We start from the raw sequence: 18451 nt of genomic DNA on the forward strand, positions 1-18451 counted from the left end.
AATAGAAAAATAAGACACATTGAAATTGTGTAGTATTAAAAAGTAAACAAAAAAATACATAATGAAATTACAATTCTTTATGTTATTTTTAGGAAACGAAATCATAATTTCATGATAGAGGTAATTATAATTGAAAATTTTTCATTATACACAAAATCATGGGAAGAAAAAAACAAACAAATCTGGGGGACGACAATGAAGGGGGAGGAGGATGAAAAGGTTGGAAACTGAAGGAGAAGGAAATGACTGGAAAGGGAAGGAGAATGGAAGAGTTGGGAAGGGGTTTAGAAGGGGGAGAGAAGGTGGGTGGTGGTGGTGGGGTGGGATCTGGTGGAAGGAAGGAAGAAGAAGGAGGGGTGGAAAATTTTGAAATGAGAGACAGAAGGGTCTTTTCAGACAGAGGTAGGGACCGATAGCAAAAGCGGTGGGACCAATTGTAACTCCCGGTGGGTTTCGTTTTTATTCATATATTTGGACAAAAAAAAAAAAAAACTGCCTCTCTCTTTCTGTCTCTCATCTAAGAGAAGTCTCTGCTGACATTGTTTTGTTCCCGAAATCTTTGCTCTGCTTTTTGGAGGGTTTTGAAAACATTTGAAGAATTTATTTGGGCTCACTTCACAGCAATAACACAATCCCGCCCTCAGCCTCTCTTGTTCTCAGCTTCAATTCGTTTTCAATTCTTGCCGCATCGATTCCCAACCCTAATCTTCTACCATGACTGAGGTAAATGCGTTAATCACCCCAATTTTATATCATATAATTTTCATGATTATTCTGATGCACTCTTTATTTTTCATAATTTATATTCCTGCACAAGAATCATATCAAAGTTTATATATTTCTTGGGCGTTCTGCCCCGTTCATAATCAATGTTACCTACCACCCAAGATTCTTGTCCAAGGTTTGCCTATTATGAATTTATGTGTTCTGATACTTTAAAACCAGATTAATGTAAAAATATTTTTGCTTTTGTGATGATATATTCCGGAATCAGAAGGTTGGAGTCCACTAGGTGCGTGTTTAGTTCAGCTTATTTTGGAGAAATGATATCATATTTATAATTTCATCAGAAAGCTTTTGAAAAAAATAGTGATTAATTTCTTCTAAAATAATCTATGCCTAACATGTATTATTGGCGTGTTTGGTTCCACGTTTTGAATGTGATTTTCCACGTTTCGGATGTGATTTTCAGAAGCTAACAGTTATAGCTTTCACATCCTAAACGTGATTCCTCCATCCTCAACAAATTTTCAAACACCATATATATTTTAGAAGAGTCGTTGGAGATGTGGGCATTTAGACCATCATGAGAGAAGGTTGTGGAGGTGGATTATTGAGATTTGGTAATATCTTTAATTTTCTGATATGTGAAAGTTAGGTTTGTTAGTTGTGACCAGTTTATTGTTTGGTTGCACTTCGATGCTGGTGGGTTTTGTTAATTAACTGTTTTTCGTGGTTTTCAGTACTGGGTCAGCCAGGGCAACAAATGGTGCGACTTTTGCAAAATTTATATATCAAACAACCCTGGAAGCATCAGGAATCATGAGCTTGGCCAACGCCACAAAGATAATGTTTCCAAGAGGCTAGCTGCTATGAGAAAAGATAATATTGCTAAGGAGAAAGAACAGAAAGAAACAGCTCGTGCCATTGAGCAAATTGAAGCAGTAAGGGTTTCACACTTATTTTATATTAATCATGCTGATGCTGCATTCTTCATACTTATTCATGATAATGATATCACTGGTATAATCATGAACAATTCATTCATCCATAGCGTTTTACCCTCTTTATTCACACCACAAAGCCTATTGAAGTTATTGAAGTGAATTGCTGCAAATTCTGAGAAATACATGGTTCTCAGTTCTCACAAGTTCAAGCAAATTCTCCCTTATAACAATGGCTGCTATACAATGTTAGAATATATGACTGGAAGTCTCCTGATATCACATAATGCACAATTATTGGAATGCTAGCTAAGCAAACACTATCAAGGGTAAAAAAATGTATTCAAAAGGATGTAAAACAGTATGTTGTTAGCATATCTTGTCTTTAATCCAAATAAAAGACTTGACATTATAAGGATCTTGGATTCCTGAAGGGACTCTTCAAGTAAAATGTTGGCTGTATTCAACGATTGGGAATCAACTGGAAATTGAAGTTGCATGAAATTTGCACCTGTGCTTAACTTTTGGCAAATGGGAAATATTTGGATGTTGCAGTAGTATCATAGTTTATGTACACATTTATACTCAAAGATGAGATATGTAAATTTTGTTATATCTGTATTCTTTGTATACAAATGCAGAAAGCGCAGCGTAGCTATCAAAAGGATAAAGCAAAGTTTGAGGAGACCAGAGAATCACATGAATTGGATGACCAAGGTTGTAAGTATAAACTTCTATTGATAGAGTTCTAATTAGCAATTAATTTGCTTAGTCTGATACATGTTTTGACATTCAAACTTTGTTTAGATCATATACTATAGGGGAGTGAATTAGTCTGTTACAAAGAAAAAATAATTTTGGTGAATCAACTCAATTAGGAGAGCCCCATTTCCAGAAATTACTTACACTGTATGGTCTTTCAAAGCATTACAAAGAAGTTCTTGCACCGCACATCTTTCCTAAGGTTATCAGTAATTATCTATAACTATTATAGTGGGAATAATCCCATTTAGTATCATCTTTCTTCTGGTCAATTTTACCCTCAACTATTATAAACTACTACTATTTTAACTTCCAAAATAGCAGTTACATCTTTAAAAAACAAGTTACACCAAACTACATATATAAGTAACTTCCAAGTTTAGGCACGGAGTGCCTTTTTGCACTAGTTATAGTTATAAAAGACCAGTTTTTTTTTTTTAAAGTGGTGGGAGTTGAGGGCGAGCCCTGGTGCAGCGGTAAAGTTGTGCCTTGGTGACTTGTTGGTCATGGGTTCGAATCCGGAAACAGCCTCTTTGCATATGCAAGGGTAAGGCTGCGTACAACATCCCTCCCCCATACCTTCGCATAGCGAAGAGCCTCTGGGCAATGGGGTACGAAGTTTTAAAGTGGTGGGAGTTGGCTTGTATAAGTGGATATGCCCAATGTTGTTAATGGCGGATGGCGGTTCATGGCGGAAAGTCAAAAATCCGCCATAAAAATATGGCGGATGGCGTAGCGGAAAATGGCGGATGTCATGGCGGACACAAAAAAAAAAAAAAACATATATATAAACTCATTGAAATTGAAAAAAACAAAGGATTGCATTCAAATAAACTAAAAAAGTTTCATGAGTTCATACAATAATCAAGTACCAACACCAAATAAACTCATTAAAGAGTTCAAAATAAGAAAATGATAAAAACATAATGCAAAGTGCAAAGTGAAGGTTGAGGCTCTAATCATCTTCTCCAATCCCAACATAATCATCTTCGTTGTTATCATATGGTAATGGAGCATCTCCCTCTCCCTCTCCCTCTTCCCCATCAGACGCCTCAAAATTGACCATGATTTCTTCTTCTTCTTCAGATTCAACATCAATATTCTCCTCAACATCTAGATCCTCATCATTTTCTTGGACTGCTTTTTGCTTCCTTGATGAAGATCCAACAACCATTGCCTGTTTTTTAGAAGTTTGGGCAGCAGCAACACTTGTTTTTTGCTTTTTCCGCCTAGTATACATCCTACACTCTCCAACCCCCGAAGCCTGATACACAGTTGCCCAATTTAGAGCATCATCATCTTCAAATACCAAATCATTTCCAGCATCATTATCATCATCTTGATCCATCTCTCCCACGAGCCATTCATTGCATACATCAATATCATTAAGAGAAATTGGATCAATTTCATCTCTTGCATTATATCTTTGCTTCAATTGTTGGTTGTATTTGACAAACACCAAATCATGCAACCTCTTGTGCTCAAGCCTATTTCTTTTTTTGGAATGAATCTACAACATAACAAATAAATGTTGATTTCAATCTCAAATATACTCCAAATATAACTTGATCATCAAAATTAAATAAAATTAAAAAGTATAGTTAGAGTTTTGTCACAATTACTTGCTCAAACACACTCCAATTTCTTTCACATCCTGAAGCACTGCAAGTCAAACTCAAAATCTTAATAGCCAGCTTCTGCAAATTTGGAGTTTGTGACCCAAACATTCGCCACCAATATGCTGCAATACCAATTACCAACCAAGAGCATAACTTAGAATTCTGAATTCTAACACTAATACATAAAAAAAATAGTATGATAAAAGTTTCTTACTAGGAGAATGGGTTTTCCTTTGAGCCATTGCAAAGTCGGAACCAAAGTGGTCAGCACCAATCTTGTAAAGATGCAACTCGGTTAGAATTTTCTGTTGCACATCAAATTGTGGAATCAACTTCTTAATGCACTCAAACAAACCATTGGTGACCTCAAAATCAAACTCCAAGTCAGTGTTGTCATAAAAGAACTCTGGATTTAAGAAGTGGGCAGCTGCATGCAATGGCCTATGAAGCTGACAATTCCATCTTTTATCAATGATTTCAAACACATCTTTGTACTTGCTTTCATTGTTGTTGAAAGACTTCATAATTGTTTCTTTTGCCTTGTCCATTGCTTCATAAATATAGCCCATGGCTGGTTTCCTTTCACCATCCACAAGACGAAGCACTTTCACAAGTGGAGCCATGACTTTAAGAGTGTAAACCACACTATTCCAAAAAGAAGGCATGAGCACTACCTTTGCAGCTTCTTTTCCCTTAGGCTCCTTAGATAGCTTGTTCAAGGTCCATTCATCAGAAGTAAACATCTTTCTAATATTGGCTTTCTCTTTGTGAAGCCTTTCCAAGGTTAGATAAGAAGTGGCAAATCTAGTAATAGCATGTCTCACCAATTCCCTCTTGTTTGTAAAATTTCTCAACAAACTTAAGGTACTAGAATGGGCATAGATAAACCCAACTAGATTAATTGCCCTTCTAATGGTCTTCCTTATCAAGGGAAGCTTCCCAATATCTTCAAGCATCAAATCAATACAATGAGCTGCACAAGGAGTCCAATAAATATGTTTCCTTTTCTCCTCCAACAACTTACCCGCTAAAACATAGTTGCTCCCATTATCGGTTACAACTTGAACAACATTCTCTTCTCCAACTTCCTCCACAATGGCATCAAGCAACTCAAAAAGCTTTTCACCTGTCTTCACAAAATCAGAGCCATCAACAGACTTCAAAAACATGGTACCAACTTGAGAGTTAATCAAAAAATTAATGATGCATCTTTGTTTCCGATCAGTCCATGCATCGGACATAATAGTACAACCATACTTGACCCATTGCTCCTTATGGCCTTTCATCAAATTTTCAGTATATTCAACTTCCTTCTTCAAGAGTGGAACTCTGATGTCATGATAGCTAGGAATGGGCAAATGTGGCCCATATTGATCAATGGCTGCAACCATGTTCTCAAAGCTTTTCAATTTAATGAGGTTGAATGACAAACCTGCTTGGTACCAAAAGCGAGCAATATGTTGATGCACCTTCAATACTTCATTCTTATCCATTGACTCTCTTATGTTCATTTGCCTCAGCATCTCCATTTTTCTCCGATTGATTGCATTTTCTGGATTCTTACAGAATTTGTCCATTGGTCCTTTTTTAGTCCCACACTTTGTCTTTGCACTTGCAGCAGCATTACAAGAATCCGCAAACTCATCTTCTTCACTTCCATCACATCCAATCGGTTCACCAAATTCAAAATCTCTTATATTTGCCATATTACCACTGCCAGAAGTACTGTAAGTGGTCCCACTTTTTTTTGTAGCCATATATTCCTTCAACTCTTCAACTACATTTGGGGGAGTTTTCTTGCAAGCTGCAACGTTGCCCGACTTCCCAATCAGGTGTTGTTTGGCTCGGGTTATTCCTCCCTTAGTGATTTTTCCACAAAAATTACAAACAATGGTGTTTGTATCTCCTTCCACTAGTGAATGGCAATATTTCCAGCCTGGGTCTGCCTTATTTTTCCTCGTTGCACTTGCAGTAGCAGCATCGGATGATGGTTCAGCCATTTAAAATCACTAAAAAGGGACTGAACAGGAAAAAAAAATTATGGTGTCAAATACGAAAAAAAAAAAAGGGACTGTTAACAGTAAAAAGGGGTGTCAAATAGCAAAAGGAAAAAAAAAAGTTGTAGACAGAAAAATGGGGTGTGTCAAATAGCAAAAAGCCCAAATCAAAATAAAAAAAAAAAAAGATCAAGGTTGGCTGACCCGCGTCTGCGTCTTCGTCTTCTTCGTCTTCTTCACGAGACAGAAAGAAGAGGCGTCGCGGTCGCGGGAGGCTGCGTTGCCGGGGCTCGCGCGAAGTTGGCCTTCGTCTTCGTGTAAGGGTGTCGCGGGCGGCGGCGGTTGGGTGCGCGGACTGTGCGGGTGTCGCCTGTCGCGGCGGCGGCTGGGTGCGACGGGGTGAGGGAAGGACGCAGAGGTGAGGGAAGGACGCAGAGGTGAGGTGCGGCGTGGGACAACATTTAATTGAATGCATAACCGGGTAGGGTTGGGTCGGGTCGGCCCAACTCCTACCGCGGACAAAAACCAAGCAAATCCCGCCATTTTCCGCCACCCCGCCATAATCGTCACGACCGCCATGGCTATGGTGGCCGCCATGGCGCCGCCATCCCAAACCCGCCACGCCACCGCTATTCGGTGGCGTTTTTTCGCAAATCCGCCACCTAAATCCGCCATGGCGCCGCCATGGCCGCCATTTAACAACACTGGATATGCCAAACAAGTCTTACACTATAAGGAATTACCCTGCAAGCTGTAGTTAATCAGTTATAACAGAGTTTACTTTGTAAGAGGAAATGCAAAACTATCTTTAGCATTGGAAATTGTTTTAACTAATATTAATTTCATGTGGTAGACTTAGGAGTTGGAGTTCATTACAGATTATTAAAATAAGCCCTAATTTTAACCCTTTTAAGAATAGTGGTCTGGTGTTTTTGAGAAACTTGGGCTAAATAATCTAATTATCTTTCTGTCAAATTTTAGTTTTGCAAGGGACTTTAATCTGTGGTATGAAACACAGTTTTTAAGAATGTTTTTAGATAATTTCTTTCTTCACATTAAAAAAGTGGAACTCTTTTTTCCTCAGAAAGGACTTGAATATCAAATCTAAAGACTTACGATTAGTCTCCTCTCCTTCCGTTTGTTTTTTTCCTTTTAATTTTGGTAGATAATACCATGGGTGTAAATGACAAGAAAATTTGGAAAATTTGAAATCTAGATGATATTATGGCTTCTCATACTAGGTTCATTGAAAGAGCAAAATAAGTCTATTTACTACTTTCTCAATTTTTTCCCATTGAAAGAAATTTTGAAATTTCTTTTCTGGAACTATTCATAGTGTTGGGAGTTGTTTGTGTTGACAGCATAAATATAAAATTTTGTTCCTATTCAGCTTAGAAAAAAAATATGTGAATGGATTACCTACAGTTGTATTTTCAACGGCACCTTCTGTAGTTACAATCTAAGGGCCAAATTTATTTTTAACATATTTAACTTTAACATTTAGCATAAAACAAATAAAGTTAAGGTCAGGATCTCTGCATTCTCATTTTAAACTGCAGAGGAGCATGATGCCAAAAAAAATATACGTGTAGCTTCATGATACAAACCCAACTCAATATACTCACAATAGATGTGTCAGTGTCAGTGTCACTGTATTGTATTGTTGCTGTATTGATTTTTGTTAGGACTGAGTCCAAGCAAGAATCTGTAACAGGAAAGGGTTTGGGTTTGCAGGTTTATTATAGGATAAGGAAAGGGTCAAAAAGTTGTAACAAACACTTAAGAGTGATATGAGAATTGGTTAGTTCTGTTATTTGGAGAATTTTAACTCCTATAAATAAGAGTCCTCTCTTTAGTTAGAGGACAGGATTTGAAATATACAGTTACTGAGCTATTGCCAGTGTAAAAGGAGAAAGCTCCTTTAGAGTTGTATATCTGGTTTGTCCTCTCTCTTTCAGCAATAAGAAAGCTATTCCAGTTTTTCCCTGTCGTGTGTGATTTTTCCCTTGTGGGTTCTATTTTTCCTACTTTAGAAAGAAGTTCCTAACAATTTTGCATCTCAAAACTGATTATTGCTGCATGATTTTGTAGAATGGGAGTTTGACAGCAGTTCAGGCTATTACTACCATAAAACAAATGGATTTTACTATGACCAAAAGTCAGGATTTTACTATTCTGATACTATGGGTACAATGCTAGTGATTTTGTCTTACTCTTACGTGTATAATATCATCTTGATAATTGATGGCATATTTTCTTTAAAAAATTTCAACTTCAACAGGCAAGTGGGTGACACAGGAAGAAGCATATGCCTCCCCTCACTTTACGTCTAATGCCAGGCACAATGGACCAACTGTGAAGAAATCCTTGTCAACATCACAGTCCAAATCAGATGGAAACCAAGCAAATAAGTTTAATAATAGATCTTCACCAGGGCCAGTTGTAACAACTTTGAATCCCAAAAGAAATGTGAAAGCTGCTCCTTCATCTCTTGCAGTTGGAAAGAGAAAGAGACCTGGTGAAAAATCCAAGGTTATCTCTGATGAAGAAAAAGCAGCTCTCAAGGCAAGAGAGGCTGCAAGGAAAAGGGTACAGGAGAGGGAGAAACCCTTGCTCGGCCTTTACAACAAGCCTTACTAACTGTACAAAATTTACTTTAGCAGCCTTGTCTTCCCCCAGAAATATGAGGTTGTGCTTCTTTTTTGCCTGATTCCTTTAGGCTGCCATTAAGGTGGGTGTCCTAAGTCCCCAAGTGTTTTCCATGTGACTCTACCTTGTACAATGTAACTGCTCCTTTTTTTTTTTTGTTTTGTTTTTGCAATACATGAATGCTAATTTTCAGCTTTGTTTGTATGAGAGGAGAAAAAAAAAAGGTTTAGAAGTCTTCGTTAGGCCGATGAAAGCAAGTTAAATCTCCGTTGCAGAAGCTTTTGTAAAACACATCCAAATAAGTTAATCCTTATCCTTATGTGGATACTAAAGCAATGCACATTTAACGTTCTTTAGTGTGTTAAATCATATGGTGTACAAGTTGGGAAAACTTATAGTCAAATATCCTGAACTTTATTCCTTTATTTATTAGTATATGTACTTTTCTTTTTTGTGGGGTGAGGGGATTATGAGCTTTTTTCATTGTTTCTGATTTAAGAAAACATTTTTATTTTTTGTTTTTACTTTATTTTGTTTGAGTCAATAGTGTAATATATATTTACTTCCAAAATTCCCAAGGAAAATATTGAAAGCAAAAATCAACTTGGATGCTAATAGTTTGTACAACATGGCTTTCAAATCTACTTCAAAATAGTATTCCTTCCCTTCACAATGATCATTGAAGGTAATGGTAATAAAAACACAAAGTGTAAGCATAATAGGCTAACCCAATGTCAAGCAATCCTTCAACTTTTTTTTTTTTCCTTTTCTGCTGATTAGAATAAATATCCTTTTATTGTCATTCAAGTCATTCCATTCACTTTATTCCCCACAAGAATTTAGAGTCCCTCAGCTCCCTCATATAAACACACCCACATTCATATTGAGCACAAATCAGACCCTTCAACACTTGAGTGAAAATCTTAATTCATTCATTTACCTTAAAGAAAATGCCTTCACCAGTGCAGCCAAGTCACTCTCCATCTGCTGAAGGAGAGAAACACAAGCAATTGAATAAAGAGATCAGGGGCATGCTCTCTGCCATCACTCACAGGGTCACAGATTTTCACAAGCCAGGTTCAACCAACCAAATGGAGAATGATGGAGAACATGGTTTGACCATGGTCACCCTTTAGGGAACAACAATGGTGCCACTATGAAAAGTGAATTGGATGAAAAATCAAGCAACCCTTCTCATGGTGATGAGCCTGAGGCTTTGAGCACCTTTGTTAACAGCAACTTCCAAGCCATCAACAACTCGGTCATGCTTGGTGGAAGTTATCAGGCCAATGATCCTGGTGTGCACATGGATATCTCAGATTTCTCCACTGCGCATGAGCATCATCATCAAAGTCACTACCACAAGGAAGAAAGGCATGGGAAGAAGGGAAAGAAAATAGAGAAAAAAGCTTCCAAACCCAAAGAATCATCATCATCATCATCATCTTCTGATTGAGCTTAATTTTGGTGCTGAAAGCTTCAAAACAGTTGAGTGTCCGAGAATACATGCGATCGACACTTAGAGAATAGAACCTCTTGTGTTGATTGTTAAGCACTAGCTAATCATATCTTACGTATGTTTTGAATAACCATGTTTTTGTAATATTTTGTTTGTTTTTTGTTTATTCTTTTCTTTGTGCGGTGTCAAGCAAATGCAGTATTTATTTTAATCATGCGTGATTACACTGTAATCTATTCACCAAGAATGCATGAACAATTCGAGTTTTGAGTCAAGTGTCAAAGTTACCAGGTAACCTATGTTATCCTTGGAGATAAATGCCTAGTTCAGATGTTGAATAAGAGAAATACTAATGGCACATTTTCAATTCATTAAAATTTATAGGAAACTATAAAATGGCCATTAGGGGTATGCAAAAAACCGTTCAGATTGAACTAAATCGTAACAAAACTTAAACCAAATTATATTTTATAAAACTCGGTTAACAGATGATTTTCATTTAAATATTTATTTTATTTGAAAAAAATAGTTCATAAACTAGTTCCAAACTGATTTAATTCTTAGAATCAGATTTTGAATAAATTTCTAAATCAGTTTGGCTATTTGGATATAAAATCGAATCGGTTAAAACAGTTTGAAACCAATTTGATTTTGTTTTTTTATCGAATTAATTTTTACACACTCCTAATTGTCATAATGTCTAACTAAAGCTAAAGCTTTCTTCTGTGCATTATTAAAAGCTAGCAATGGTTGCAGACTCACTCAACGTTCAACTTTAAACTCTCCAAGGACTTGGACATCGTTTCCGTGGCTTGTTCAAAATGGTTGAAGCAAAGGTTGTTATATATCCCTCAAATTTAGCTAGCGCAACATATTATGAGCAACATAATCACTAATAATGTATTGGAAGGACATGTTTCTCCCTGCTTTGCCACAAATACTGGAATCACCTCCAATACATAATCTAGTTTATCTCTAAACCAGTTTTGTTTTTTAAAACTAATTCGATTTTGAATCAATTTGATTACTTGGATATAAAATCTAACCGTTAAAACAATTTGAAATGAATCTAGTTCTGTTTTTTTACTGAATTAATTTTTGCATACCCCTAATTACCATAATGTCTAACTAAAGCTAAAGCTTTCTTCTGTGCATTATTAAAAGCTAGCAATGGTTGCAGACTCACTCAACGTTCAACTTTAAACTCTCCAAGGACTTGGACATCGTTTCCGTGGCTTGTTCAAAATGGTTGAAGCAAAGGTTGTTATATATCCCTCAAATTTAGCTAGCGCAACATATTATGAGCAACATAATCACTAATAATGTATTGGAAGGACATGTTTCTCCCTGCTTTGCCACAAATACTGGAATCACCTCCAATACATAATCTAGTTTATCTCTAAACCAGTTTTGTTTTTTAAAACTAATTCGATTTTGAATCAATTTGATTACTTGGATATAAAATCTAACCGTTAAAACAATTTGAAATGAATCTAGTTCTGTTTTTTTACTGAATTAATTTTTGCATACCCCTAATTACCATAATGTCTAACTAAAGCTAAAGCTTTCTTCTGTGCATTATTAAAAGCTAGCAATGGTTGCAGACTCACTCAACGTTCAACTTTAAACTCTCCAAGGACTTGGACATCGTTTCCGTGGCTTGTTCAAAATGGTTGAAGCAAAGGTTGTTATATATCCCTCAAATTTAGCTAGCGCAACATATTATGAGCAACATAATCACTAATAATGTATTGGAAGGACATGTTTCTCCCTGCTTTGCCACAAATACTGGAATCACCTCCAATACATAATCTAGTTTATCTCTAAACCAGTTTTGTTTTTTAAAACTAATTCGATTTTGAATCAATTTGATTACTTGGATATAAAATCTAACCGTTAAAACAATTTGAAATGAATCTAGTTCTGTTTTTTTACTGAATTAATTTTTGCATACCCCTAATTACCATAATGTCTAACTAAAGCTAAAGCTTTCTTCTGTGCATTATTAAAAGCTAGCAATGGTTGCAGACTCACTCAACGTTCAACTTTAAACTCTCCAAGGACTTGGACATCGTTTCCGTGGCTTGTTCAAAATGGTTGAAGCAAAGGTTGTTATATATCCCTCAAATTTAGCTAGCGCAACATATTATGAGCAACATAATCACTAATAATGTATTGGAAGGACATGTTTCTCCCTGCTTTGCCACAAATACTGGAATCACCTCCAATACATAATCTAGTTTATCTCTAAACCAGTTTTGTTTTTTAAAACTAATTCGATTTTGAATCAATTTGATTACTTGGATATAAAATCTAACCGTTAAAACAATTTGAAATGAATCTAGTTCTGTTTTTTTACTGAATTAATTTTTGCATACCCCTAATTACCATAATGTCTAACTAAAGCTAAAGCTTTCTTCTGTTCATTATTAAAAGCTCACAATGGTTGCAGACTCACTCAACGTTCAACTTTAAACTCTCCAAGGACTTGGACATCGTTTTCGTGGCTTGTTCAAAATGGTTGAAGCAAAGGTTGCTATATATTCCTCAAATTTAGCTAACGCAACATAGTATGAGCAATATAATCACTAATAATGTATTGGAAGGACATGCTTCTCCCTGCTTTGCCACAAATACTGGAATCACCTCCAATACATAATCAATCTTTCGTTATCAACTATGTCCTAATGAGTAACTTTTAATTTATTAAGAAAAAATTTAAATATGTTTTTGATCCTCAGTAAATTAGTATTTTTTTTTAAAATTTTGGTCTAAGTTCATTTTTTTTCAATTATAAATAAAGTTTATGTATTTTTAATTTTGATTCTTGTAAGATATTTTATTCATTTTTAGTCCATATAAGTTTATGTTTTTTTAAGTTTGGTCTATGTAATATTTTTTATTTATAGTTTTTAAAAGTTTGTGCTTACAAAAATCAAAATTAAAAAAAAACATAAATTTATAGGACTAAAAATGAACAAAATATTTTATAAGAATTAAAATTGAAAATGCACCAACTTATAGAAACTAAAATTAAAAAAAATTATAGGACCAAAATTATATTTAAGCCTTAAATCAAAAAGAATAATTTTAAAATACATGATAATTAATGCTTTTGAAAATAAAGTAAAAAGTATTTAACGAAAATAAAATAATTTACTATATATATTAAAAAGACAAAAATATTCAATATTTATTTGTTAGTAATAAAATTATTTAATGAAATATATCAAATTCTCCTAAGTTGCTATCCAAAAAGTAAGGTCTGTTGAATTTAAGTATTAGGAATGAAAATAAGTGTATTATGAATGAATAGAAAAATCATAATTGGGCATGAGTTTTTTTCCTTATACTGCTCCCTTGAAGCTTAAAAAATTCAAAGTCCTATATGCGGTCAAATCAATATATTTTATGAAAAAATATTTAAATCTCATTGAACTCACCAATTAAATTATTTTTTTAAAGTACAAGATATTTAAGTCATTTAAATAAAACGATGTATTCCTTCATAAGAAAAATAAAAGAAATGCTATCAAAGATGTCACCACATATGCCAGTCATGTTCCGGGTATGTATTAGTCTAGACAAGTTTAATAGATCCTTCACACCTATATAAGGTACTAAAAAGAATGATATAGAATCTATTTTATCATATATATATATATATATATATATATATATATATATATATATATATATATAAAAGAATGTTTTTCTATGGGAAGATACTACATGACAATTTTATATTTATTTTTTTCAAAAAGAAATATTATACGACACAGTCAAGAAAATAGTTGTGTAATTATTAATAATATTATAAATATATTTTAATTTGATTTAAGTAATTATTAATAACACAATCAATCATTTGTAAAATAATTCAAGTGAATATTTAATTTGATATATTAATTGAAATACTTAAAATCAATACATGTGTTTGTCCATGATATTAATTCATTAATTTATTTATAATTATCTTTCTTATTAGAAATTTCCCATATTTTTAGTAATCACAAATAAGTTTAATTTTACTGATTCAAATTTTAGGTTTTTTAAATTAATGATACGTATTCTTAACGGCATCTCATGATTCCATCAAATTATAAAAATAACAGCTTTTCTTTTTTAAAAAAGAAATATTAAACTTTCGTTTGATGTAGTGTTTTCTTTAAGTTAAAAATTCAGAAAAGTTTTATTTTTAATTTATTATTATTATTATGAATTTTCAGATGTTGTGGGTAAAATTTTTTATATACATGTATTTGTCATATGATATTAATTAATTTATAATTATCTTTCTTACCGGATCAAATTCTACTTAGAGTCATTCATACTTAAAATATCAAAATTAAATTATAAATTTTATATAAAAAATTAAAAATAATAAACAATTTTCATGAATAATTTATAATGTAAGTTTATATTTTTTTTTATAATTTGATCCAAAAATGATATTTAAAGTTTACTTGGTAACTTTTTTTACAGTTTAAATATTTTTAGATGACATATAAAGCTTAAAAATGTATATTAAATAATAATAAAAAAATTCTTTTGTAATTGAACAATTTTATTCAATTTTTTTTATCTCAAATTAAGCGGAAATCACTTTTCTTTAAAAATAAATTGTTGTTTATTACATCAAATACAAAATTTCTAATTTGATACACTTTTTCTTCTGAAAATATATTTTTAAAATTTTAACAAGTTTAATTTAAGTATTCTAATCAATATATTATTATTTAAAAATAAATAAACATTGATTTGAATCAATTTACAAATTATTAGTCATATTATTAATACTTAAATCAAATAAAAAAATTAAACTACATCATACCTATCATATATGCAAATGATTCTATTAATTTTTATCATCATACGCCTTATAATATTTTCATACATATGATAACTTTAATATATTTAATTAAAATATTATAAAAGAAGATTTTGGCACGTGAACATATTTTACTTTTGACGAAGATTAATCATTAACAAAGTTATTAGATACTTTATACTAATAAAATGATTAAAAAATAATTAAATCATTTTTAAAAAAAAAAGTTAAAATGGAACATCTAACACATCACCAAAGTGAAGAATTACCTACCTAGGACTACACTTCCAATAATAATAGTTTCTAGAATGTGTATATATAAAAATATATTTAAATATTTATTGACATATTTACTAAAATTTAAATTAAATCATTAATAATATAATAATATATTAAAAATTTAATCTTATAAATTATAAATGTGAATTTAATAGCGTGAAATGAGACATTAAACTAATTCTATTAAAGAAATATTATTGAATTCACACACACAAAAAATAGTATAGAAACTTTGATTTTCTAATCACCTAGTGGCAGGGCAGGAATTAATCCTGATCCTCTCGTGCAATTCAGCAAGATTTCTATGGACCAGAAATCTTAGTTGTGAATCACATTCTCTCTCCTAAATTACTGTTGCAATAATTAATCAAATGCTTGAGATTTTGCAAGACACGAAGAAGGGGCAAGAAGACAGACCCACCATGGAGACCATTTTATATGTCAACAAGGGAAAAAGGTATGTTGCTTTTTCAGCCTAAATTGCACACTAATCTTCCCATAATTTTTAATCAGCAATTTCAGTACGAGGATACTCTCTGAGAAGTAATCCTACTTTTTTTTTTTCTTTTTTCTCATTTCAGTCTTCCTATTTTTCAATTTTTTAGTGGGAGAGAGTGGGGTAGAATTATTATAGGTTGTAAAGTTATTCCCGTGTGTATCTTACATAGTTGGCTGGCTCAAAGCTGATATACGTATCAGAATTTTGATGTGGCCATACATCATAGAACTTAAAGAATAGAAGGGGAGTTCTATAGATAACTGATTTTTCACGTAAGAAAGATAATGATACAAGAGAGAATTATATGTAACTATAAGGGTGCAATAGAAGCTAACTAATCTTAACTAGCAACTTGTGACAAATCTCATCCCTGGCTTTGGAGAGATGATGTGGAACACACACAAGATCCTCAATGAGTGATGTGGTAGACACCTTTTTGAAAATGACAGGAGACCAAATGTGACGTACAGAACAAGAAGGCGAAAGTGCAGGCTTAATTAAAGAAACGAAGGTGCTGTGACTGTGATTCAATGGTGCGAGATGATGGAGACCAAGCGGGTGATGATGGCTTTTGCTGCGTTGGTGTTCAAGTGGCTAAGGATGTCAATGGCGGAGACGACGGGTTTAGGTGCTGGTTGGAAATGTTGTTCCTTGAATCTCTTGAGTTCCTTTGATGATCTAGATACAATATGTCTATTTTGATATGTCACTAATCTCATTGGATTTTGAATCTTATATAAATTGGGATGGATTATTTACTATGGTAGGTTGTATATGGGAATTTTGATTGAAAAATGACTGAGTATGTATGATATTGTTGGCATAAATGTTGTAGTGTTTTTCCTTTATGTTAATCTAGTAGAAAATCATATGCAAATTACCCTAGATGATGAGGGACATGATGATCATAAATTGAGTTTCTCCAAAATTGAAAAGTGTAAATGTGATTTAAACACATAGTGGAGTTACCATGTTTGAGAAAGATACAATAAAACTATATAAAAGATGTGTTGAGAAAATTCAATGGATTCATTGATATTTGAGAAATCCTTTTTGAAAATTGTTCAAGGGCTAGGTGTCCTCCGTTTCGAGAATATTATTTATCAGGGACTAGGTGTCCCTGATTTTGGAAACTTCCTCACCAAACATGTTCTTTCATAACCTTACTATAGTTTATATCATAAAAGTAAATGTTTTAATGAGGGAGGGTATCTAGACTTTGTGCAACAAGTCTGAATGCCCTTCTTGAATGAGTTCATCATATGGATGCCTTTTGTTTTTCATAATAAGGATTTTAATCATGCTAGTTCTTGCCAAGTTTTCAAAAGAGGTGTCAAGGGTAAGGAAAGTGTATTGTGAATAGAAAATCTATATCTGATTTTGGGCTAAGGGCTTTCTTCCATAAAATCGATATCCATTCCTTTCATCCAGGTAGATAAAAAGGGAAAAACTAAATAATTGATCATGCATCATGACATTCCAAGACTTAGTGTCCACCTCTAGGCTTAGTGTCAGCCTAAGTTTTTGGGTTATTCCACGACTAAGTGCCAAGGGGGCCATATAAATACTATCTTTGGGTACTCGCATGCATCATGTATTAATTACAACATAATTACTATTTGATAGTATGATCATGCATGACTTTCATACTAGGTGATTAACTCATTGGATGTTTGAATACACTCAATGAGTGATAAAAATGAAAAGTGTACTTGGATTCTATTCTTCCATGTGATTGATAAATGTAATAACATTGCTTGTAGAATGTTACTAGTGCTCAATGTTATGTTTGGCAGAGGATTGACTGTGCTTAGAGAACTATGATCATGAATAATAGTAGTGAAACACTTTTAGATTCCATATTGTAGTATAATCACTTGACGTGATGATAATCTCTTTGTCACTACTAGAAAATAAGATTTTTACATTGGTTATTTAAGACTTTCAATATCGGTTATTAACCGATGTTGAAAGTAGCATTGTTAACATCGGTTTGATGTTAACTAATAAATACAACATCGATTATTTAAATAACCGATGTTATACGATAAGAATTATGAAAAAAAGCTATAAATTTACATATCAACATCGATTTTTTTTTTTAAAAAAACCGATGTTAAATGTTACTAACAACATTAGTTTTAAAAAAAAACGATGTTAAATGTCACTAACAACATCGGTTTTTAAAAAACTGATGTTGTAAGTGGAATTTAACACCGGTTTTTAAAAAAACCGATGTTATTAGTGACATTTAACATCAGTTTTTTTAAAAAATCAATGTTGTTTTAGAACTTTTTTTTTAATATGTTGTCTATTTTTTCAATAAACCCAAAATTAACCTGCAAAGTTTAAAACCAAACCACACAACATATAATTTTCATTCTGTTTTGAAACAGTTTTTACTCGAAATTCCATGAGAAATTTACTAATTACTATGAATTTAAAGCATTTTTAATGTTGAAACATGAATTGTAAAAATGGTAAAATAAGTAAATATAAACTATAATTACAAAATTGTCTAAACATCCTAAGTTTCATTTTTAACTTTCAAATAGTATTTTGCCCATTGGATGCAAAGTGCCTTCAATCTCTCTGGTTCCAAGTTGGCCAACATCATCACACGGAAGCTTAGGTCATAGCTTACCCTCCACAACTTCCATGACAATCTAATAATATAACATCAAACATTTTA

The 18451-nt window shown here is 33.1% G+C and overlaps 2 protein-coding genes, 1 long non-coding RNA gene and 1 pseudogene across 5 annotated transcripts; 3 read left to right on the plus strand and 1 right to left on the minus strand.

Annotated features, from left to right (window-relative positions):
• Positions 1 to 363: 363 nt before the first annotated feature.
• On the plus strand, positions 364 to 9057 carry LOC114391132 (zinc finger protein ZOP1-like). 3 transcript variants are annotated; one of them, XM_028352128.1, is made up of 5 exons: positions 376 to 723; positions 1464 to 1664; positions 2306 to 2381; positions 8134 to 8229; positions 8324 to 9057. In XM_028352128.1, exons 1-5 carry the CDS (start codon positions 715 to 717, stop codon positions 8680 to 8682), a joined length of 741 nt encoding a protein of 246 aa, XP_028207929.1. In that variant the 5' UTR covers positions 376 to 714; the 3' UTR covers positions 8683 to 9057. The 3 variants fall into 3 exon arrangements, with proteins under 3 accessions (XP_028207935.1, XP_028207929.1, XP_028207944.1); XM_028352143.1 differs by lacking the exon at positions 376 to 723 and adding an exon at positions 1209 to 1343; XM_028352134.1 differs by lacking the exon at positions 8134 to 8229 and having other exon boundaries at positions 364 to 723.
• On the minus strand, positions 3309 to 6445 carry LOC114391124. Its single transcript, XM_028352123.1, has 3 exons — positions 4260 to 6445; positions 4049 to 4167; positions 3309 to 3936 (listed from the first exon to the last, which is right to left on the minus strand). Exons 1-3 carry the CDS (start codon positions 6043 to 6045, stop codon positions 3382 to 3384), a joined length of 2460 nt encoding a protein of 819 aa, XP_028207924.1. The 5' UTR covers positions 6046 to 6445; the 3' UTR covers positions 3309 to 3381.
• Positions 9058 to 9234: 177 nt separating the features above from the next.
• LOC114391143 lies at positions 9235 to 10418 on the plus strand (annotated as a pseudogene).
• Positions 10419 to 15576: 5158 nt separating this feature from the next.
• Positions 15577 to 16613, plus strand: LOC114371264. Its single transcript, XR_003658039.1, has 2 exons — positions 15577 to 15717; positions 16209 to 16613. It is a non-coding gene; the product is annotated as an uncharacterized LOC114371264 (long non-coding RNA).
• The last annotated feature ends 1838 nt before the right edge of the window (positions 16614 to 18451 follow it).

The sequence above is a fragment of the Glycine soja genome, chromosome 2, assembly GCF_004193775.1.
Source record: "Glycine soja cultivar W05 chromosome 2, ASM419377v2, whole genome shotgun sequence".
Taxonomy (NCBI): domain Eukaryota; kingdom Viridiplantae; phylum Streptophyta; class Magnoliopsida; order Fabales; family Fabaceae; genus Glycine; species Glycine soja.

Excerpts from the sequence above, each read along its gene's own strand:
- LOC114391132 (XM_028352128.1), top strand. Across the intron at positions 2,382-8,133 it reads ACATGAATTGGATGACCAAG|AATGGGAGTTTGACAGCAGT; the intron begins GTTGTAAGTATA and ends ATGATTTTGTAG. Across the intron at positions 8,230-8,323 it reads TTACTATTCTGATACTATGG|GCAAGTGGGTGACACAGGAA; the intron begins GTACAATGCTAG and ends CAACTTCAACAG.
- LOC114391124 (XM_028352123.1), bottom strand. The coding sequence starts at position 6,045 with ATGGCTGAACCATCATCCGATGCTGCTACTGCAAGTGCAACGAGGAAA. Across the intron at positions 4,168-4,259 it reads AAGGAAAACCCATTCTCCTA|CATATTGGTGGCGAATGTTT; the intron begins GTAAGAAACTTT and ends TTGGTATTGCAG. Across the intron at positions 3,937-4,048 it reads ATTGGAGTGTGTTTGAGCAA|ATTCATTCCAAAAAAAGAAA; the intron begins GTAATTGTGACA and ends GTTATGTTGTAG.